General features: G+C 41.4%; 3 protein-coding genes across 14 annotated transcripts in view; 2 read left to right on the plus strand and 1 right to left on the minus strand.

The window, feature by feature from the left end:
• Positions 1–23,585, plus strand: part of LOC148335215 (insulin-like growth factor 1 receptor) — a 97,410-nt gene that overhangs the window by 12,130 nt on the left and 61,695 nt on the right. The gene's annotated exons all lie outside the window — the stretch shown is intronic.
• LOC148335216 (uncharacterized) lies at positions 9,916–11,594 on the plus strand. The gene is made up of 2 exons (XM_088297880.1): positions 9,916–10,152; positions 10,222–11,594. The coding sequence occupies exons 1-2, from the start codon at positions 10,041–10,043 to the stop codon at positions 11,082–11,084; spliced, it is 975 nt and encodes a 324-aa protein (XP_088154006.1). The 5' UTR covers positions 9,916–10,040; the 3' UTR covers positions 11,085–11,594.
• On the minus strand, positions 10,182–22,694 carry LOC148335217 (uncharacterized). Of its 12 annotated transcripts, none has more exons than XR_015844025.1 (5): positions 15,136–22,694; positions 14,167–14,264; positions 11,960–12,066; positions 11,375–11,465; positions 10,182–10,638 (listed from the first exon to the last, which is right to left on the minus strand). XR_015844025.1 is itself a non-coding variant. In XM_088297872.1 (5 exons), exons 2-5 carry the CDS (start codon positions 14,207–14,209, stop codon positions 10,604–10,606), a joined length of 276 nt encoding a protein of 91 aa, XP_088153998.1. In that variant the 5' UTR covers positions 14,210–15,320; positions 22,472–22,694; the 3' UTR covers positions 10,182–10,603. The 12 variants fall into 12 exon arrangements, 1 of the variants encoding a protein (XP_088153998.1); XR_015844027.1 differs by having other exon boundaries at positions 11,960–13,907; XR_015844022.1 differs by having other exon boundaries at positions 14,167–14,273.

Here is a 23,585-nt window from a genome sequence, read left to right on the forward strand (position 1 = left end):
TCTTACAATCACAGCAAACGGCGACGAACAAATCCCCCCGAGCTGCCCCGTGTTTTCTCTTCATTTCCGTCCTCACCTAGCCAGTGCAAACATCTGCGCTCTGTTCATTATAGGCATTCCTGGTTCCTTTGGATCCGGCTATTTATGGAGTGCAGCGGTATAGAGACGCAGGTATTAGAGAGGCCTTCGCCGCTCTGCCAAGAAACCAGCTAGTTTACCTGTCTGGACCTTGTCAGTTAAATATTTGCCTTAGAGATGTTTTTTTTCTTCCTTCTTACCATTTATGAAAGGGAGCATATTGAAGTATCCCGCGCAGGGTCATCCCTGTTTTAACTCTGGTCCAGTGGTCGGGTAATGTGTTCAGAGGATGAGTTCTATGACTTCAAGAACTCCCACCAATTCACGGTTCACTCTTCATAAATTCATTTTTTTTCCATTTGTTTAAAAACTCACCTATTTGCAGTTTGCATTACGTTTTTGTGTTCTTTCTGCAATGCGCATGATTGTTAGTTGATAGTTCAAGATGACACCAAATCTCTGGCTAATACGCAGTAGTGATTTGTGTCAAGGATAATATTGACGTGCAGGGAGATCGTGTGTGCTAAATTTAGACTGGATTGTTTGCGGCTATTATGGATTTTCCTGCGAATAGCAGTATTCGACTGTATAGTAAAAAATAAAAAGGTTTAAATAGATTTATCCATCTTCTGATATGATCAGTGATCATTTTTTAATACTCTCTCCAAAATCATAATTTATGGTATATTTATAATTTACACTGGATTTTTTTTTTGACACTTGTACAATTTTTTGGGAGGGTCTGGTAGGGCACAAAACGTATCGGTGACTCGTGCGTGAAATTGAACAAGGAATCAAGAATTTTGCTTTGAAGCAGCCATTTTGGGGGAAAATCTAGGGCTTGTACTTTGGGGGTATCCTACTTGGAAATGAGCCCCAATCAGAAGCATATATCCTTGATAAATGGGCAATGCCACATTCCCAAGCTCTGTTGTGGGTGGAGCATGGCCTCAAAGTGAGATTTGATTGGCTGATGCTATATAGTGGAGTCCTTTCTTCTCAGCATATTGTATTTCTCTTCCCTGACTTGCTTGCTTTGACCACCCATGCTGTGTTTACAACATTGTCTTCCAGAGGTCAGGGTCAGGGGTGATTATTCAAACGTACGGGGAGGGTAACACACCATTTTGTTCAAGGGGCCAATGAGGTTTTTTTGTCAAGAGTCTTTGAGTCCAGTTTCAAAAGCCTTTGCAGTGTTCCCTTGCACCTTTGTGCTTACATTTTTGCGGCTTCAGTGCTTTGCGGAGTTTTTAAAAATATTAATAAAAATAAATAAATACATAAATACAGCCACTTGGTGATGGTGTCTATGTCTGCCCTTTTTCTGCGGGGTTCTGCTCCCCATTAACCGCAAAAAAATGAAGGCTTGCCGTGTACGCAAAATAGTTGTTGTCCATTTGGATCATCTAAAGATTCTCCAGGATTTCCATTGTGAAGATTCCCCAATCGCAATACAGTTTGGTGGATGAAGTCTTATTATCTAAAATATCACATTCATCAAAGATGAATTGCGTAGAAACTCATTGCGAAATAGTTTTTGTCTCCAACCTTTGTCTTTACCTTCAGCTCCTTTGTCCTCTCATCAGTGGCATAGACCTTTAATGGTGGGAAAATATTTCTGTGAGTTCTTTCTATTGTAGAATTGTTGACTGCTCCCATGGTCGGTTGGGATTCTCAAACAACCACCCCTCGGAACTCTCCTCCACGCAACCCTCAGAACAAATAGTGGAAATCAAGCTAGCGACCTTTCCCTAGTGACTTCTCCTGTGCTTCCTGATGGACTTTATTGCGCTTTCAGTTGATTTGTGAACATGCTGGGCTGACCTGCAAGCTGCTATTGATTTTTTTTTTTTATCCATAAAACATCAGTGATGGAATTAAAAGATTTACATTGCTTGAAAACACATGTTGTTTGAGGTTTCCTCTATCTACAAATGGCTACCATGTTGTCAATGGTGCTTTTGAGTTAATGTGACCTTGGAGTCCCGGCGGCTTCTTCCGTGTGGGAGGTGCGTCTGGGCTGTTATATGGTGAAACCCTGTGTTGTTCTGCCACGCAGGAGGATGTTTTGAAGAGAGTTCTCAGAGGCCCGGGCTGAGGTCAGGCTAAATGCATTCATCTAAAGGGGCCTTGAAGTCTCAAAGCTGCAGATAAAGATTTGAGGGAGGGACACTGTGGGAAAATAAGAAGCAGCCGGGCAAGAGGCTACAGCTTGACGATAGCCGCAACAGAGCCACATTGTAATGTTACAGGCTGTATTACATTTATTTAACAAACTAATATGTGGAAATTTTACCTTGAATGAAATACATTTTACATTCATCCACTTTGTAAAGCATTTCTCGTTTAGATTGCAGGTGAGCAGGAGCCTATTCCAGCTGATTTTGGCTGAGAGGTCGGGTACATTTTTTGGACATTTTTAGAGTCTTAAGTGAACCTAGCATGTACGTTTTTGGAATGTGGCATGGAGCCAGACTATCTTGAGACAACCAGTGCAAGTATGGGGAGAACGTGCAAACTTTACACAGCGACGCCAGGGTCAGGATCTGAACCTGTGACCTTAAAACTGCTAGGGGTGTGTACTAACCATTAGAGCAGAGGTGGGCAAACTTTTTGATTGGCGGGCCACAATGGGTTCTAAAATTTGACAGAGGGGCCGGACAAGGAGCAGGTGGATGGAGTGTTTTGGTTACCTCACCTCATCGGAGAAACTAAATCCATTTAATTTTAAATGATAGTGAACAAAATCATTCCAACAATATATACGTCTTTGAAAAACCACAGTATTTGGAAAATAAAACATTTAAATTCAGGTTTATGCATTTAATTTTTTCCAAGTTTGGTGGGCCGGATTAAAGCGTTCATGGGCCACATGTGGCCCCCGGGACGTAGTTTGCCCACACCTGCACTAGAATGCCGTGCTGTCTGAAGCATTTTTTTTTTACAATTTGAAAATAGTAAAGTAAGTTACTATTTGTTAGTCCCTGATAGGCATTAGACATTAAAGCATTTACCTTTTGGAATTTGTGAGGTGTTGTGGAGGGTTGGGTGGTTTCAGGTGCGTCATCATTTTACGGTCGCCTGAAGACTAAAGGGAGGTTTAGTTTGTGTGTGTGTGTGACATCTCATTTCCTACCTCAGCCTGGTTTTTACCTTTAATTGTATTTTTGCTTGCCTATTAAGGACTACAGTCCCGTTTTTGATTGAATTCACCATTAAAAAAAACATTTAGCATTCAGCATTTATTTTGCAACAGGTTTTCCTCATGAAATTGTCGGGTGAAAGTTGCAGCTGTCTATGAGTGTAGACAGAATGGGCAACTGCCAATATTCCGAGGATAATGGCTCAGACCAGAACACATTGTTTAAAAGACAAAACAAACAAACTATGAACTTGTTCATTTTTGTAATGGTGAACTTTGTTTAAAAAAAAATGAATTATGTGCTATCAACAGAACTAGTCCATTTTAAAATTTGTCAACTGAACTTTGTGCTAGTTTGTGTCGGAAATGAACTTTCCCATTTCTGCATGTCCCCTTTAAAGTGAATTCACGTCACAAACGTAAGGTGGAAAAACAGCCGGAGATTCCTTGAGGCAGCCGCTTTAAAGACTTAATATAAACAGCCTTCTCCTTCCTGCACACGGACACACACACACACACACACACGCACGCACACACAGAGCAACATAATTGGCTTATTTTTCTCCAGTGCAGATGTTCCTTCAAGGGCATGCGGCGGTTTTCCTCGTCAATACGGTCCAGCCTCCTCTTTAATTACACTCCATGAGGCGAGGAAGCCTGTTGTCTGCCTATATAGCACACTGCCGTAGCCTCTGGGCCTTCCACAACTCGTTCACGGAGCAACGGCGCAAGTCTGCCTGCCACATGTTTGTCCACTCACCAGACAGCACAACACTTTGCGGATTGATGGTGGACACAATACGGCGGGTTAATGCTCTATCGGGGTGGTGGACCTGAGTGGGAGTGATGCGTGGAGTGGCTGTGACTGACAAGCCGTGTGAAAAGTGGCTCAAAGGGGGGAAATGTCAGACAAACATCAAGTATACCCGCTCGACAATAAGCTCTCGGCAAGGTGAAGCACTCGGAGGAGTGAAAACAGACTTGGAATGAATTTGTGCTCCCTGTATCTCTGATTGTGCATGTCAGTCGTTTTTCTCCTGTCTCCCACCGTGAAAAAGCCAAAGGTTGCGCATTTTATAACAAAAGTAAAGAGAAAATGCCAGACGTTGTGTCGGTAAAAAAAAAATTTGAGTTTAAAACAAACAAAAAAAAAAGTACCGGTAGACTGTAAAAGGTTTAAAAGTTCTGCCGGTGGAAAAATTAAACAACTGTAAAAACATGCAAAGTTGTACAAACCACTTGTTTAAAAAAAAAAATAGAAAATTCCTGCAAAATAACTTACAGGATAACTTTTTGAAAAATTCCTCTATGCCACTGAGCGACGACAAAAAGTTCGTTCAAGGTCGCAAACGTTCACAAATGGTCGCCAGACGTTCACCTGTACTTTCCTTGACGCCGAACATGTTCAACCTGTAGTTGCAACAAGAAAAGAAAAAAAAACACCCAAAAAATTTGGCGAACGTCTGGCAAACGTTTTACGACTGTTTGCGACCTTGAACGAACCCTGACGTGAACGTTTCATTAACCTTCACCAACTGTCGCAAACGTTCGCCCCTCAGTGGGATAAGGCCTTAACGGAAATGGCTGTAAGGAGTAAAAACTGCCTTGGAGTAAACCATAACGCCCCTCCCTCTTTCTGTGATTGTCCTTGTCAGTCTCTCCTCTGCTGCAAACCCCCTCGCTCCTCTCCTCCACGCCGCTTATCAAGAGCTGTTAACATCTCCCCCTGTCAGATAGCGCTTTTCCGAGCCCTCCTCTCATCACGGCAGCGCCGGCCAACTGGCTTGTTTGCTTAGGCCTTGGATCCTCTGACATTACATGCTGTTTGCTTTGAGTTTGGAGTCGGGGGATACCAGGGGGGCGGGCGTTAGGGCGGATGGGGAGGGCGGGGGATCCCTTGACTAAAAAGTGTCTGGCCTGCCTCAGGTCCTATGTTTGCCTCAGACGAGCCCAAAGCTACATTATCGGGCAGTCGTTCACAATTAGGCAGGACCACCGCTTCTCTGGACGGGCATGTCGGCAAAACCGATTAACACCCTTTAGGACCCAGGGGTCATCAATGAATGTTGGACTTGTCCACTTTGGGAAACTTTCTCCTGCCAGCGGTGTAGATAATGTAAATATATATAGGTGTACCTCACGGAATGAAATTATATGATTTATAGCAAGTTCAAAAATTGATTTATTTTTTTGTTTTTACAATTTTGATAAAAATTCACCCTCTCAAGAAAATAAAAGACAATTATTCGTCATTCATTGAGATATTTGAAGAAATCTCTTTAGCCTAAGACAGTGACATTTTTGTACAAGGAGATGTTTAGTGTTTGTTTTTGTGTGTCCTTGTCTTCATCCCAACACAAAAAGTCTGCAGCATTAAAGCATTTCGCAGCCTTGAATGTTAAATGAGCCTCTGCGCTGACCAAAGTGAATTTTTTCCCTTTTTTTAAATAAAAAAAAAAATTTTTTTTTGCATTTGATCATGTCTACTGTGTCTTCCTAGCTAGAGAGCCACTGGATATCTCTTGACTGAGTGCTGAGTGCTTTCACCTGAGATCATTTGAGAGTACGGGAGGGTTTTCTTTTTTTCCTTTTTTTTTTTTTTAGCAGGCGGTCAGTGTAGTTAGTGTCTTGTTTTATGTTTGACCGAAACTATCCATCTAATATTTTATAGTTACAGAAATCATGTTCATAATTATCTTGATCTGTTTTTAAGGAATCTTGTTTTTTTTCTTAGCTAAGTGAGTAATTCAATAAAAAAAAAAAAGTTACTGGAAAACGATTTTAGCCAAAGAGAGTACATGTTGTCGATGGATTTATGGGGCTTCCACATGATTTATATTCCCTGTAGTGAGACTGTGCTCACTTCACGCCTGTTATTAAGATTTAGTGATATTCAAAGTGTAAGGATTTTTATGTGCTTATGCTTTGATGGAATGAGAGTTTTTCAGTCTTTCAAGTAGGATTCCCGCTCGCTGAGTCGTGAGGGAATACACCGCCTGGGCTTTAATTCTGGTCAGCTATTTGACATTTAATTTTGATGTGCTACTGCTGTTGATGCTTATTATTTTTGTCATTTTTGTTCAATATCACCAGATGCTGTGCTATCATGTCCAAGTGGAACAAATCATACCTTGCAGGGCGCTTTTTAGTTGTGTAGATATCCAGAGACGTTTGACTATTCTGAGGATAAACTGTTGCTGCGTTTAAGCTATGCAATGTTATACTCCAGAGTCCGCTTTTGCTGCAGCTGGCCCTTAGTCTCATCTTTAATAAAACTCTTGTTCAATGAAAAGTAAAAACAGTGCGCTAATTCAGTTGTTGTCATTTGTTGCAGTTTCTCCTTCCAACTTAGGCGTTAATGCTGAGTGGCTTTCTCGCATCTAACCAATCCACCGTAGGACTGGAGTTCTTTCTTAAACCGGGGCCCCCCTTTCTAGTCGGGAAAAAAGGGTCATAATTGATCAACTTTATTAACAGAATATATTAAAAGACACTCCACATAACTCTTAACAGTAATGTTGCTTTGCAGAACACACCTGAAATTTCTGACTGGGAAAAGTGCAAATGCACATCCCACACTCCACACATGCACCGTTTGCACTCCGTCACTCTTTTGGCGGCAGCGTGGGCAGCCTGCCAGCGTTAATGCCAAAGATCTTCCACTCTTTCCGTCATCCACGCCTGACACACGACAGACATCTGACTAATCGGATCCATTGTATTGTCCTAGCGAGGCCTCCTCTTGAGACGGTGGATCAAGTGCTTTTACTTGGGTACCCTACACAAATGAGTCATGAAAGTAACTTATATAACGCGTGATGCACTTGTCCTCCTCTGGTTATTTTAACCTGGCTGGGCTTGTTTGTAATTCTTTCTGACACCTTGGGTACACTCCACAACACAGTTGTGTCCTTTTAAGAGAAAACATGTCGGCTTATGAATCACTTTAATAGATTGTCTTAAGACACATTTCCTACAATCGGCACATTTAATATTTGTTTGCCATGGTACATTTTACATTTTTCCATCGTGGGGTGTGTTGACAGGATGATGATCTCTGCATCGGGTGCTTCAGTTTTAACATCTGATGTGGACAAAACCAACAATTCTCAATTCAAACCAAATACTTGTGGAGTTGAGTTGTGTACCTTACAAGTCGTAACCAGTTAACTGAATTGACTAAGGCCAGATATACACATCAATTTTAAACTTCTTAATTGACATGTACAATTTGAGTGACTCCACACGATAATGATGATAAAATTGGTCAAGAAAAAGTTTACTCTGTGTTGATGGTGACCACTCTCAAAAGGATTTGCCATGCTAATTATTAAACAGTTTGAACATTGACAGAAAAACCTACTCTTCACACTCTGACACCACAGGATTAAGGCTTTGGATAATTTTCTAATTTTATATTCCAATAATCAAGCCTTTGACACTAAACTGACGGGGGGAAACGTTCTCATAGTTGGCCCAATTATTGGTTCTTACCCCACCAACCAGTCTTTGGTTGTGTCCTTTTTCCAGTCTTGCAAACAAAAAGAGCAGAACTACGCTCATGTGGTTTGTTGTGATTGCATTAAACCAAACTGGAATAGGAAAGGGACCAATTTTACAAACTGCTTTGGACCAGAGAAATCCATCTATAGCAGGGGTGGGCAAACATTTTGATTGGCAGGTCACAATGGGTTCTAAAATATGACAGAGGGGCCGGACCAGGAGCAGAGGGATGGAGTGTTTTGGTAACCGCACTTCATAGTAGAATAAAAATTCATTTAATTTTAAATGAAAGTGAACAAAAGCATTACAACAACATATATCATTGAAAATCCACAGTATTTTGAAAATAATAAACTAACGAGGTTTATTCATTTAATGTTTTTCAATTTCGGCGGGCCGGATTAAAATGTTTAATGGGCCGCATGTGGCCCCCGGGCCGTAGTTTGCCCACGCCTCATCTATAGTGTGAAACAAGCCTTAAATTTCATAGTGACTGATGTTGGAGATCATGAACTGTTATTTTGGATCCTTTCCCGTTTTTTTTTAAACCTGTCCTCTTCGTTTTTTGGATGGAATAGGACTGGGGTTTTGAGCCAGCAAGTGTTTTTGGCGTGTGGTGGGAGTGTTTATGTCGTACCACTCACTCCTGTAAAGAATCTGGGTGCAAATGAGAGGATAGTCCAGAAAAATAACATAATCTTAAAGGCTGTGGATAGCAATTAGAGACTGGCCCCACACCGAGTCCCATAGACGTGTGTCGAGGGAGATCAACACTGCCACACATGCATGTTAGTTATCAGAGGTGTCTGGAGCTGATGTGAAGGCTCACTGAGGACAGAGGAATCCTTTTGAGACCCTCCACAATGAAAACGCTGAAAATAAATGGCACCAAACGGCTTAGTGGAAACAAAGTTCGGGTTGCTTTTGGGTAATGTTTGAGTTTGATAGCATGTTAGCAAATCATTCTCAATGACACAGTTGTAAAGTGCGTCTAAATATGAACAGAGGGCCCTTTCATTCAGTGATGACTGCTGCTTTTTAAGCCCTATAAATAAATTCCATCAAAGGTTCTCCAGCTTGATTGGCTGTTTTTTTAAAAAAATTTTTTTTATGAATCTCTTCACTTGAACATGACAGAGATAATAGAATTACGCTTTTTTAAATTTTGATGACGTCATAGCCCCGCCTACAGAATTACGCTTTTGTCTCGTTGTCCCCGCCTACAGAATTACGCTTTTGTCCAAAATGGCCGCTATCCCCGCCCCTGTGTTAAAACTATCCAATCTCCAGCCACCTATTTCAAAATATTTACATATTCCCTGCCCGTTGAAGGTTTAATACCACTCCTACAGAATTACGCTTTTGTCGAAGTGGGCCCCGCCTACAGAATTACGCTTTTTGTCTCGTTGTGATGACGTTGTATGTGTGTGTGTGTGTGTGGGCCAAGGGCCCCCGCCTACAGAATTACGCTTTTTGTCTCGTTGTGATGACGTTGTGTGTGTGATTGGGAGGGGGGCTTGGCCCCCCTCCCAAACTGTATGCTTCTTATGTTAAAAACAATGTGTTCCCTGCGTGCGTGCGTCCCCAACCCAAACTGTACTTATGTTATTCATATTTTAATATCTGAAGTATATAAAGCATCCAATGCAATGTTCTATTTAAATAAATAAAATTAAATTAAACGAGTGAAATAATATGAGTTGAAAAGAGCAGGCGTTGTTTTTACCTTTGAATAAGATGTTTATTCGGTGGATATAGGTCATCCATATTTAAATATCTGAAGTATATAAAGCATCCAATGAAATGAGCTATATCTAATTAAATAATGTAGATGTATAAAATTAAATTAAACGAGTGAAATAATACGAGTTGAGAAGAGCAGGCGTTGTTATTACCTTTGAATAATATGTTTATTCGGTTGATATTTGCCCTTTTTGCAAACATGTCTGGACATATTCCCAGCGACATAAGTTTAAACATGGTATTGTGCAGGCTTGGGGGTTTGTCCGGGCAAGACGCGGCGTCTTGCATAGACACCCTCCAAGCCTGCAGCAGCCTCAAGGTGTTTCAAAAGATAGTGAGTGGCGACATCCTGTCGATCGATGGGCAGCCGTGGGCATCCGGGCGACCACCCTCCTCCTCCTTACCTTTTTGTAAAATCTGCCGAGTCATGTTTACTTGTCTGGACATGTATCTGTTGGCTACATTTGGCCAATCGAACCACGCCTTTTAACCCTCCCCCGGTCTCAAACCAGTATAAGTAAAGCCCAAGTCACGCTCTGCACAGACAAGACAATTTTTCCAGCTCGTGAAAGAAATGAAGACGTGTAGACCAAGACGTCATCTGGGTGTGAACAGCAAGGCCCGAAGGGTGACAACCATCGCCGCACCTGATCATATTGACAACAACATTGCAGAAATCTCTTCAGGTAAACGATGCAATTAATCTTTAACTATATAGCTTTCTAATATTTAATCATGGTATCTTTGTATTACAGATAGCGGTGTGGATGAACCTACATGCGATCAAGATCTGAATATGGATGTTGTGGAAACCTTTACAACTACAAACATGGAACAGGTTGAGACCTCTACAAATGTAGACCAGGATGGACCCTCTACAAAAACAGGCGAGGACCAGACTGTGCCATCATACTCCTTGTGGATGGGGGGCCCAGGAATCTTAGCAAGACCTGTTGCACCCTCGTACAACAACGGCGAGCCATCGTATTCAGGGTGGAGTCGTCCCGTTTCGCCGACCCCGTCGTCGACACCTCCGATGACCCCCACCTCGTCGGCCGAATCTTCACAAAACGAGAAGGTACAACTGTCCAGTTGGTCCGACCAGGCTGATTCTCCACAAACCACGGAGATCAAGGTTCAGACCGTCAACGACCCTGACCACGGACCAGCACCTATTTCCGAAGATGAGGCAAAACATATGTCATGGGATAATCCTCCTAAGGGATGGATTGATATGGATGTCGTATTAGTTGTTAAGGCGGCTATTATTTACATGGTCAGACGTTTTTTGATAAAGTATCACAAAAAAAGGGGTTGTTTGCATAGCTATAGATACCTATGCAATTGTTATTATCTAAGACTGCACTATGACCGCATCATGCCCATCCTTTGCGGTAAAAAGTTTTTACCGTGTATTCACTACTTGTTGGATTTGTGTTCTGTAAAAGCGGATAAAGAAACAGTCAAGCGAATTGCAGAGATCTTAATGGTGGATTTAGCACTCGTAAAGGACTTACCGGACCGCCTTAAAGCGGATGAGCCCATATGTTTTATGATATATCGTGATCAACTTGATACTTTCGAAGAATATCTTATAGAAAATATTAACTTTGAATAAAAAATGGGTAATGTCTTCAGAAAATTATCGTTTTTTGGCTATAGAAGCCAAGGGTGGGCAGATATAATAAATAGAGCAATTACATATAACCCCGATGATAAAGACCCTTTCATTGAAAATTTTTTATTGTTTATGCAAAAAGTGCGTGCCATGTCTTTAACAATTTTTCAGGAGCCTTGGGAATTGTTTGTGCAACATGTCATATTTTTGAGTCGCTCGGGATTGATCGACACGTTTCAAAATATTTTGGAAAATTGGGAAAATGCGATAAGTGTAGGACATGTACTTACCATACTCACGCTGTTTAACGATGTGATAAGATACCGTCTCCGTCATCAACAACCTGTGGATCTCGCGCACGAATTGAAGCTGTTTGAAGACCTGTTAGAATCAAAAGTTAATCCATCTGTTTTAACCCTGACCTATAGACTTTTTACATCTTAGAGAATCCTTATCACGTGTAACCATACTTAACCTTCTTTCAATAAAAAATGGATGTTTTTAAAAAGATGCTTTTGTGTCTGTCTGTGTGTTTAGATAAATAGCGATGTGATGTTTGTCACTAAATCATAAACCGTCATGAGCGTTAAGCGGTGGTTGAAAAAACTGTACTACGACCCCGCTCATCCAGCCAGCTTTGGAGGTGTAGAACGCCTTCATTTAGCTGCGTCGGAGAAAATGGGTCAAAAAGTGACGCGTCATAAAGTCAAGGATTTTTTATCTTCGCAAGATGCATACACCTTGCACAAACCAGCACGAATTCATTTCCCTAGGAACAGAGTTTTTGTGTCCAGTCCTATGAATCAATTCCAAGCCGATCTATGTGATATGCAAGCTCTGACCGAGTACAACGATGGTTTTAAATACCTACTCACAATCATCGATGTGTTCTCAAAACGAGCGTATGCCCGTGTGCTGATGAACAAGACGGGGCCAGAAGTTGTTCGAGCCTTTGAGTCGGTCTTATCCTTTAGCGGCATCCCTAAAAAGTTACAAACAGACAAGGGGAAGGAGTTCTTCAACACGCAATTTCAGAGGTTGATGAAAAAACACAATATTAATCATTTTGCAACAGCCAGTGATTTGAAAGCCTCGGTGGTCGAAAGGTTTAATCGAACTTTAAAAACTCGAATGTGGCGATATTTCACCGCCAACAACACACGTCGTTATATCGACGTATTACAAGATTTAATCGATAGTTACAATGAAAGTTATCATACAAGTATAAAAATGAAACCTAACCAAGTCACACCGGATAACACATGGCTTGTCTTCCAAAACTTGTACGGCAACATACCCTCTGGGGGTAGTGATAGAATAAAAATGATATTTAAACAAGGAGATCTCGTTAGAATATCAAAAGTGCGAGGTGTGTTTGACAAGAAATATGAACAGAGTTTTACAGACGAGTTATTTACGATAGCGGAGTGTGTACCGCGTTTTCCACCTGTTTACAAGCTTAAAGACTACGACGGTGAAATAGTGCAAGGAACTTTTTATGCACACGAGCTCCAGAAAGTCACGATATCCAAGGATCAAATCTTTCAAGTGGAGAAGATTATCAAACGGCGTAAAGTCGGCGGACAGAAACAGTTTCTCATACGTTGGAAGGGCTGGCCTGTGAAATATGACAGTTGGGTCCCCGCTACACAAGTCGTCGACGTATAAATAAGAAGCTTTACAACGAATCTCGACATTTACCAACATGGATCCGAATCTTGAAGGGGGGTTTTACGTCACCTTACCCTCCAATGCAAGTTCTGATGTGTATGTAGACAATACGATAGCTGAATACAGAGTGAATCTGGCTCATCATATCGATCTCGAAGGTAATTGGGAAGTAGCTCTGAGTGAAATATCCTACCCCCATACATGGTTCAACGTGCCTGAAGATCAAGCATCTTTTGACTATGTAGATGCATGGGAAAACGGTGAACCAACAACAGGTGCTTTGGCACCTCTTTACTATGATGAAAACAAATTCACCATCAAATCCTTAAGCCTGTCGGCTGGGTACTACGATAATATTAAGAAAATAGGACAAGATGTGGAAGCGCTCCTCAAAAAGATCCATCCGGAAATCCATGTTGTATACCATTATTTAAAGGAGAGATTTTTCTGGGCAGGGAATGGTCATTACAAGATACGCTTTCGTCCCGCGTTAGCCTACATTTTTGGGGCGTTACCCGATGAATGGGTTACCTGCGGACCCCAGTGGACAGCGAGCCAACATCCTGCGGATATAAAAGCGGGGATGTACCATCTATATGTTTATACAGACGTGGTGTATCATCAGGCTGTGGGTGACGCTTTCGCTCCGCTCTTGAGAACGATACCCATCGATGATAATCACGGTGACATTGTATTTAAAGCCTTTAATCCTCTTTATTACATGCCTGTTAGTAGGAAGCATATTGAGGATATAAGAATCGAAGTTAAGACGGATCAGAATCAACCCGTGGGATTTACACGCGGTAAAGTTATCGCTACTCTGCACTTTAGACCCAGATAGAAAAATGGTTGTATTGGATACGCATCATGATCTTTACCGTTTTGTCGATTATTACGAAAACCAAGCGGGTGGGTCGTTATCAGGTTTTCATGGATTACCGGTCCAATATGGGCGTGGATTGGGTTCAATCTTTGCCAAATTATTTCGTTTTGTGAGTCCATTAATCAAAAGAGGGTTCAGCGTTGCCAGACCTCACCTGCAAACGGCTGCGAAAAACATTGCAACAGATGTAGCCGGTCGGGTGTTAGAACGAATAAACCGTAAGGCGGAGCCTCAAGAAGGTTCGGGTTTAATGGTTCTGGCACGAAGACCTGCAAAAAGACCCATCGGACAAAGGTTGAGAGAGCCTAAAAAACGCAAACGCGTGTCCAAGAAGAAATCAGTCAAGAAAAGGAGACGGCGAAGAAACACCGGGGATATTTTCTCTTAACCAAAATTGACCATTAGGGTTATTCATCATGGCTCTTTTGCATCACAAGTCAGCAGAGTGCACCCTAACTGAACTGGATTTATTTAGTCCACCCATGACACAACTATCAATCGAACAAAGTCAATATGTGGAAATGTTACCTATCTCGGCTCTCACCGATGATGGTCCTGTGGAGTTTTTCATACCTGGAGAAGGATCCAAATATCTCGACCTCTCAGACACCCTGCTTCAGCTGCACCTGAGGGTACTCAACAGAGATGGTAGCAATTTACCCACAGATCAACGAGTCGGTATTATTAATTATCCTTTGAATACAATCTTCTCACAAGTGGATGTAACATTAGGCGACAGGTTGATCTCGCAATCTAGCGCAACCCATCCATACAGAGCTATGATAGAGACGTTGTTAAACTTTTCAGAAGCCTCTCTAAGAAGCCAATTCACAGCGGCTATGTTTTACAAAGATACATCAGGGCATATGGATTCAACAGTCTTAACGGGGGATGCTGTTAACAAAGGATTACTGCGCAGAGCAGAATATGTGTTGGGTTCCCGAACATTCACCGTGATAGGACCTCTACATGCCGACATATTTTTTTGTGAGAGACATCTTCTCAATAACGTGGATCTACGAGTGAAACTCATCAAAGCCAACGACCAATTTTGTTTTATGAGCCCTCCCGATGTGAACTACCATCTGAAAATCGTGGGCGCTTCCCTCTTTGTGAAAAGAGTCGCCGTTTCACCAGCCATCTCTATCGGTCATGCTGCGGCTCTCAACAAAGAAAATGCTTTGTATCCGTTATCAAGAATTAATGTGAAAACTTATTCCATCCCGCAACATTCCAGAACCTGTCAACAAGATAATCTTTTCCTCGGTCATACACCTCGATATGTGGTGTTAGGTCTTGTAAATCACAACGCCTTTGTGGGCAGAAAAGATTTGAATCCCTTTAATTTCGCTCATCATCATTTGGAATATTTAGCGCTCTGCCAAGAGGGGAGACAGATACCAGCCAAAGCTTTCCAGCCCCAATTTAATGCAGGAAACGCCGTTCGAGAATTTCATAACCTGTTTACATCGACAGGAAGACATTTGAAAGATTTACCTCTTTGCATCAACAGGGAGGATTTTTCCGGTGGATATGCGCTGTATGTTTTTAACTTAAACCCCAACGATGATTCAGGAGCTCTCGCACCTGTCTCCAGCGGAAGTTTGAGGTTAGAAATGAGATTTAGACTCCCACTCCCTCACACAACCACACTTATTGTGTACGCCTGCTACGATTCCATCCTGGAAATAAATTCAAAACGACAGGTATTAGTGGATTATTACTGATGAACGGGAAAGAGCTGGAGCAACTCATGAAACGTCTACAAGGGCGTTTATTTGGAGGTGTTTACGCTTCGGATGAAATAAATTCGCTGCAGCCTAACCCCCCAATCTTCTACATCGTCAACACACATCCTCGACACTTACCCGGTGAACACTGGCTGGCTCTGACGTTGGAAAAAGATGGAACCAGTACTTTTTTTGACGCTTTTGGATTTCCTCCTGAATTTCAATATTATCCGCAAAACATTAACTCTTTTTTGAAAAAACATTCCGATCGTATTTTGTATCATAACAGACGTCTACAACACGAGCTATCAATCACCTGTGGTCAACATTGCGTCTATTATTTAACACATAGAGGCTGTGGTTTGAGTTATCAGGATGTGTTAACATGCTATAAGGATGATGTGTTAAAGAATGATGCCATGGTAACTAGTTTTGTAAAGCATTATCAAACCTGTGCGGAAAAGACATGTACCGGTCAAGCGGCATGTTCTTTTAAAAAATTTCAAACCTGTCATTGTCTGTAATCATTTAAAATGTATTTTATTGAATAAAAACACATGTATAAACATACAAAGGTTTTAGATTTTTCATTAAAACTTATGAAGAGGAATACCCCACCCACTTTACAGGGGCGGGTCTTTTTCTATTAGTTTTTTTCTTCTTCCTAATGGATGTCCTCTTGTTTGTGTCATCATCAGAGCTTAACGAACCTCGGAGTTTCAACCGTCTGAATTCGTCACGGGCGTGAGGGTTGACGATGGTGGTCTCCGGAATATTGAGTTCGTGTAGAGTGTGAAGAAACTCCTTCCAGCCTCTAGGGGTTCGAGTCGCGATGTTTTTACTCGTCAAAGTAATCTGCCTGAGTAAATCGGTCATGTGAGATCCTTTTATAGGCTTATCTTGAAACATGAATTCATGACGAGGGGTCCAGCTTCTATCAGCATCCTTAAGTTTTCTCAAAACATAGTCTGCGTTTTTCCGATAACGCGTTGGAATGTTATGCAGAATATCGAACCAGGGTTCGATTTCATTCCCCACCATTTTGTCTTGTACCTCAACATTCGAAATCTTTGAAGGGTTCAAAACCTCAGGGGTTAGAGACACGGTCAGAGGTCGTTCTTCCTTTTCACCTTGTTTGAGAAGGCTTAAATAACGATGAAGTAAAGACTGATACCTTGTTATTTTTTCATGAGGGGACAAGGATTGATCTTCCAAAACTGCCTTCATCTTCACATCCATGTCCTGTTCGGCAGTTTGTCTGATGGTAGGTTCGGGTTTTTTCAGACGTTCCAGTTGTTGTGGTGTGAGAAGAAACATTTTCTGGGCTGTTTTCAAACTCATGATGGCTAGTTTTTGTTGATTAACCCACCCAAAAGATTACCTAGGAAGGGTACAACTGTTCCCAACAGAGGAAGAATAAATCCACCCCTTTGAGTCAAAAAGGCGCGTTTTTTCTTAAGACTTGTTTTTTTACGTGCCAATAGTCTAATAATTTTCTTTTGTTTTTTTAATTTCTTAAACTGTGAAGGTGAAAGCGGTATATGACCCTTTAATAGATTGAAAGCAATTTCACAGAGGACCTTGATCAAAGAAGGTGGACCTCTGGTTAGTATGTCTTTACGTCTCTTAGCCGTGGCTTGAAACAGGTTCCTGAGTTGCGGAGCGTTTGTTTTTAAAAGCTTGGACATGTCAATTTTTGGAAATGTAGACGGTAGGCCACTGATCAGGAAGTACACCCGTTCTCAAACGGTATTGTTCTGGACATGTGGGTGTTAAATCCACCAATAAATACCCATGAGCGTCTTTGGTGGCATCTTCAAAACTTTCTAAAAAATAATTTTTCTTCGTAGGGAATATCTGATTAGCCAAAATACTGGTTTGTAATTTATCCCGAGGATTTTTGAACAAGACCATGTAATTACTATTTAGACTAATAGTACGACTGTATTTACCTTGGTGGAATACATTCTGAGTTAACAATATGACGCTCATATTTCTATGATGCCTATATTGGGTAAAGATTTTCACCACTTCAGGATGGTCCGATGCTTGGAAGATCAGATCATCAAGGATGATTAGATGAGTCTGGTGTAACGGGAACAAGGCTTCGTCATCAAAAGATTCTGGGAGACCTTTTAGGAATTTTATGTTTTTAATCAACTTTTGTAATTGGTTGTACAAGGGTTGATATGAGGTATAAATCCATACAATATTGTCAGGTACATTTCTCATAACATGTTGACAGTCTTCCAAAACACGTTTCACAAAATATGTTTTCCCACAACCGCTAGGCCCTGAGATCAAACATGAAAAAGGCACTTGGAGACGCGGATCGAATTCGATCTGTGATAATTCCATTTTCCCCTTAATAACCAAAAGGCACACTACGTCCGTCCGGCAAAAGTCTTCGTTTGTCGTAGACCACCCTAAACTTTTTGACGAATGAAGTATTTCTGACGCGAAACCCTTTTTTATCACGGACGATGCTGTGTTGTGGTGTCTTAAGCGAGTGCGTGTCGGGTTCGTTGCCATGCGTCGTGCTGGATATGTATCCCTCCACTAAGTCTTTGACACTGTCAAAGTTGATGTTTAGACCGCTTTCGTGCGTCTGTGTGATACCTTTAACCTTCATCACCGTTTTTTTAGTATCTCGAGTTTGATAGGCATAGCTTTTAGGACCGGCCGAAACAAATTCCTGAATGCTGTCACCGTCCAATTCATCAGTCAGATCACCGAGATACTGGCCTAGTTTTAGAGCCGTTTCCCCATCCCTGACCACGTAGATGAGGCTGTCTGTGTCAGTGTATAGAACCCTGTCTTGTAACTGCTCCAAAAATCTGTACATGAACAATCTTGCATGGGCTGTTGTAAAGCAAGCCACAAAGATGTTTGAGGTGTCGGAGGGTCGTGAAAGAATGTTCTTTTTGTCGCTGTATTGAATCATCGCGGTGTCTGATTTGATGAAACCGAAGTAATCGATGTCATACAAACCCGAAAACATGATTTTAAAAAATTCTTCGGGTTTGTTGGTCAGTTTTGTTTGTTTTAAATTATCTCTCTGACCATATTTTCCCCAGAGAGAATTTAGACAAAGTTTAGAAACCTGTCTCTTACCAGGATTCACTTTGATGCGTTCAGGATCCAGCCGGATACCTTGATGTGTCATGTAATCATTGATGTATTTGTCCCTCCCCACCTGATCGGTGACATTGGATGGATAGCCAGAGGCTTCCTGCTTCCCCTTGAGGAAGGTGTTCATGTAAGCTTTAAAGATGTTATTGCTCACTGAGTCGAAATGCCACACCTCCACAATTTCAACCAATCTGTAACCAAGGTCAAGAGCCTTGTTAAACTCAATAGTGACCCAAACACCGAGCAGAGCCCTGCTCTCGTCATCGTGGTGACACGATGAGGTTTGGTTGTTGATTTCGGCACATGTTCTACAGAGAGGGAACGTCAGTTTACCTTTAGCTGTTTTGTAAGGTAACAAAGGCAACAAGAGACCGCGTGGTGGGTAGACTTTGGCTTTGATCAGCCCGAAATATTTACGTGGGTCGGCAAAGTCTTTGCGGATAACGATCGGATGACCGAGAGGATAGGCGCAGTTGCTGTTGACATAAGGATACAGAGAGGTGACATCGACATAGAACACTTGCTCATTCAGAGAGGCCGTGTATCGCAATGTGAATACGCTGGTTCTGCCCCCGAAAAGAGCCTGACGTGGTGCTAGGGGTTCAGGATGTTGATAAGTAAGCAGGAACTCTTTCACACCCTGATGAGTTTTCTTCATGTTCAACCACACGTGTTCTTTCATTACCGTGAGACGCACACACGGATCCGATTTCAAGGTCGAGAGTTTCTTCTGGCTAATATCAAACAATTCTTGAAAGGTTTGATTTGTCAGAGGGAAACGTTCAGTTGGTGTATAACAATCGGGACAACCGTGGTAGAAACAACCTAGATATTCAAAAACATGTTTTACACCATCAATTTCAACATAGCCATCCACGACGTAGCGACCGAGTTGTTTTTCACCCCCGTTCAAAGCGTGTTGTATAGGCAATTTTTGACTGTGTATGATCCACTCCAAATACTGGATGGAAGCATGTGAGAAGGCTTTATATTGTCTCGCGTAATTATCGGATGATGTTATAGCCAATGTCTGAGGTTGGAGAAAATTGGTACGGAAAACGCCCATGCATGCTGATGCTATGGTGACATAATTGAATGGATCGACGCCTGTCTCGTTTAGAAACTCGTTTCTAAATTTTGTACAACCCTCGGTTAGAATGTCAACATCGTTTTTGCAGTACATCAGCGCCTCCTTCCTGAAATCAAAGGTTCCCCGACATTCTCTTTCATACCATTCAAGGAATTTGGTACGGTTGGCTGTTGTCATGCGTTCTAACCCATATTCACATGGTTGAGGATAGGAACCCACGTAGTTGAGATTTTCCAATGAGCTGAATTTGTGAGGGAAATACCCTTTACATTGATCTTCAAAACCTAGAGTTTTAGGCATTGCGCTCAGAGGCATGGGTAAAAATGATAGCGAGTCGATGAATCTGAGACAGTTTGACTCAAGCTTGAGACATAAGATTTTACTACCAGTCAAGATAACCTTAGGAACGAGACCCATGTCAATCATCGCTGATACAATGAGCTGGGAATCAAATGAACGAGCATTGTGGGCTATAAGAGTGGTGCCTTTGTAACGAGGTTTTCTGAAATGCTCAATGAGCTTTACGGCGCAATCAGGTCCTACCCATTGATGTTCTTCCCCTTGGAGTGATTTTGTGCAGACCATAAAGGGTTTGTGCACCTTTTCCTGATCCTCATATGTTTCAAAGTCATAGAAGACGATTTTTTCACGGGGTTCTTGTTTTGGGAGAGGTTGGATATAACACTGATGTTGTTCCCTAGTTATATCAGTATCTTTCAGCGGCATTTTACATGAGACACATTTTTTAACTAAACAGTTATGTTTTGCCTCTTGTGTATTATTGGTCTTGTAATAGTTAAGGCCGCAATCTGGACATTTTTTGTATCTATCGCAAAAGCTGCCAACTTTTCCACCGGTTATTTGATGCTTGGCATAGCAGACAGCGTTTCGACATGATTTATTACAGCCCTTGCAAAGGATGGGTTTCAGAGGCCGAGTTTTACAGGTCGGGTCTATGCAAACATGACAATGTCCGGGGCATTGATGTAGATTCTTATTATTGTAACCCTTGTAACAATAACAACAGAAATAACTACATCCCATCAAACCAACTGGACTTTTCACGCCGTAAAAGTGTTGATTTTGTAAAAACATCACCAAGGGATCTGCGGTTTTGGGGTATTCTGTCTCGAAATGAATCAATGGTCCAAACTCTCCTTCTTTTCTATATAGAACCACAATCTTACGACCCAAAAGCGTCTCGAATTTATTGATATCATTAAATCCAACAGGGGTCGTCTCATCCATCCCAACAGCTCTTTGATACTCGAGTGCTTGTCGATAGATCTCTTGCTCCGTCAATGAGTTATCCATTAAAAGCGCTAACGATGTAGCAAAGCATAGTTGTGTATCACCCGGATTGTTCGGCACCAGTAAATGCTTTCTTTTTTTAACAAGTATTTCATGATCCAAAAGACTGCCTATTCGACGTTTTTGACCCATACCTCCGCGAATATCACTTACAATTTGGATGACAAACTCTAGTTGTCTATCAAACAGGACTTGTGCGTTAGACTGTACGAGTCGATCGAGCAGATTTTGAACAGCGTTTTCACATACGTCGGGGTCGTCTGACATGCGAACCGTCTCATGTATATTTACATTTTCCCCCACCACTTCCAATTGAACCATATCCCCAGGCAATACGTTCGATAATGCGTGATCCATCTGTTCATTTATCGAGCCCATGATAGCGGTGTAAAATGCTGGAAAATCAGTGTTATCAACGGGTTCTGGTATGTTTAACGGGATCCTGAGTTCTGTATTATTGAAACGATCTCGTATGATTACCCGATGTCCACCTCTCTGTTCAACTGAATCCTCTAACGATTGGTTGTTTAAATGGTCACCTGAAGTTTGAGTTTGACCGTTTGATGTGGCTGGTGCGTTTGTGAATTCAGCAATCTGCATGGGTTCATGTTCATTTGGATCGGCCGGTGCTTTTGTGATTTCATCTGATGTGGATAGGGCGTTTGTGATTTCATTTGGATCGGCCGGTGCTTTTGTGATTTCATCTGATGTGGATAGGGCGTTTGTGATTTCATCTGGCGTGGCAGGTGCGTTTGTGAAATCAACATCATCAGTTGTCATTGGTTCGTGTTCATTTGATGTGTTCTGCGCGCTTGGTAAATCAAGAACTGAGTTTAATAATGTTAGTTCGATAGGTGGCGTTTGTGCGCGATCGTTTGGGCGTATATGACCATCTGATGTCTGTGTTCCCCCCTGCTGATTTAATGAGGGGACTGATAAATGAACATCCGCTGTTTGTCCATTATTGTTTGATGTGAGTAATGCTAGGTCTAGTGGTTGTGATTGCGTGTGTATCTGGTCCCTTTCTGATGTTTGTATTTGATCGTTTAACGCGAATATTGTTAGATCGAGCGGTTGTGATTGCGTGTGTATGCGATCATCTGTTGTTAAATCAAGCGGTTGTGATTGTGTGTGTATTTGACCGTTTAATGCTAGTATTGTTAGGTCTAGAGGTTGTGTTTGATCATTTGATGTGTGTCTTGTTAGATCGAGCAGTTGTGTATTATCGTTCGCCATATCGCTGTTTTGGGTCTGTTAGGTCTAAAGGATTATAAATCGCCGATTTGTCTTATCGCCGCGAATGGATCGTTAGGTATGCTTGTACTAGCGTCTGACACCATAAACAAAAGCAATGATTTCTGTAATCTAGTGGAAATGTATATGGTATACTACACAATAACAAACACACACGGATTATATATCAGAGAAATGTTACAAGAGATAAAAATGAAAATACTACATCACCATGGATTTGTGAGCTTCTCAGCCAGATCTACCAGTTTGTTGTAAGTACGTAGAACTTCTGTTAGAACCTCATGACGTTCTCTCTGAAGCCTGACTCGCTCATTACCTGGGATAGGACTTCTAGGTCTGATTGGTTGCTCATTTCGACGAGACGATGTGGTTGATCCTGGATTACCGATGGCACCTCCTTCCATGTGACGTGCCCTTGATGGGTTCCCGTTGGAGCCTCCTTCCATGCGACGGCCCTCTGATGGGTTCTCATTGACACCTCCTTCCATGCGACGGCCCTCTGATGGGTTCTCATTGACACCTCCCTCCCTATAACGTGCTAGATATGACACACGAGAAATATGTAAGATCTTCAATCATCTCAAAACAGGAAAAAATATAAATAGAAAGTTAATAATAAATTAAAAAAATAAAAATTTTTACATGATTAAAAATTATTACGGTGGAAAAATAAAAAAATTTAAAAAGTTGAAAAATAATCAAAACTTTTAATTAAAAGACATACTAAATAAAAAATTTAAAAAGTTGAAAAATAATCAAAACTTTTAATTAAAAGACATACTAAATTAGAAAATTTAAAAATATTTAAAAAATAAATACTTAATTAAAAGTAAATAAAAATTGTATTAATAGTTAACCGATTAATCAAATCAATAATAGAATTATTATCTCAAAAAACCGTTTATATAGCTACACATTATATAGCTACACTTCAAATAGGACAAGTATAATAACACATTCAAGATCCTTCGAAGAAGGCCGATCGGTAAACACAAGATGCTTCCATAAGCCCTTACAAGATGACCATCCGCTAACCATAGTCCACATATCGTTACACAATATATAGCTACATCTCAAAGACGATAACGCCTCGGAACACATAGCATCTGGTTAGCAACACATTGGAAGCTTAGCATACGGTAATAACTCGGAACACATGTCACCAACAACAGCTATCAAACATATCGTTACACAATATATAGCTACATCTCAAAGACGATAACGCCTCGGAACACATAGCATCTGGTTAGCAACACATTGGAAGCTTAGCATACGGCAATAACTCGGAACACATGTCACCAACAACAGCTATCAAACATATCGTTACACAATATATAGCTACATCTCAAAGACGATAACGCCTCGGAACACATAGCAAATGCCGGCTACAGGTCATACACAGCAGCAACATGCAGCAGCAACATAGCATC

The sequence above is a fragment of the Idiotropiscis lumnitzeri genome, chromosome 6, assembly GCF_059441095.1.
Source record: "Idiotropiscis lumnitzeri isolate Australia: NSW breed Sydney's pygmy pipehorse chromosome 6, RoL_Ilum_1.0, whole genome shotgun sequence".
NCBI classification, from domain to species: domain Eukaryota; kingdom Metazoa; phylum Chordata; class Actinopteri; order Syngnathiformes; family Syngnathidae; genus Idiotropiscis; species Idiotropiscis lumnitzeri.

Bases quoted from the DNA above. Each gene is read 5' to 3' on its own strand.
- LOC148335216 (XM_088297880.1), top strand. From the start codon at position 10,041: ATGAAGACGTGTAGACCAAGACGTCATCTGGGTGTGAACAGCAAGGCC. The intron at 10,153-10,221 runs GTAAACGATGCA...TTTGTATTACAG, and splicing joins CATTGCAGAAATCTCTTCAG to ATAGCGGTGTGGATGAACCT.
- LOC148335217 (XM_088297872.1), bottom strand. From the start codon at position 14,209: ATGAAAAACTCCACAGGACCATCATCGGTGAGAGCCGAGATAG. The intron at 11,466-11,959 runs GTGAGTAGGTAT...TGATTCTAACAG, and splicing joins TTGAGAACACATCGATGATT to GTCTTCAAACAGCTTCAATT. The intron at 10,639-11,374 runs GTAAGTACATGT...CTTCGGAAATAG, and splicing joins CGTTAAACAGCGTGAGTATG to GTGCTGGTCCGTGGTCAGGG.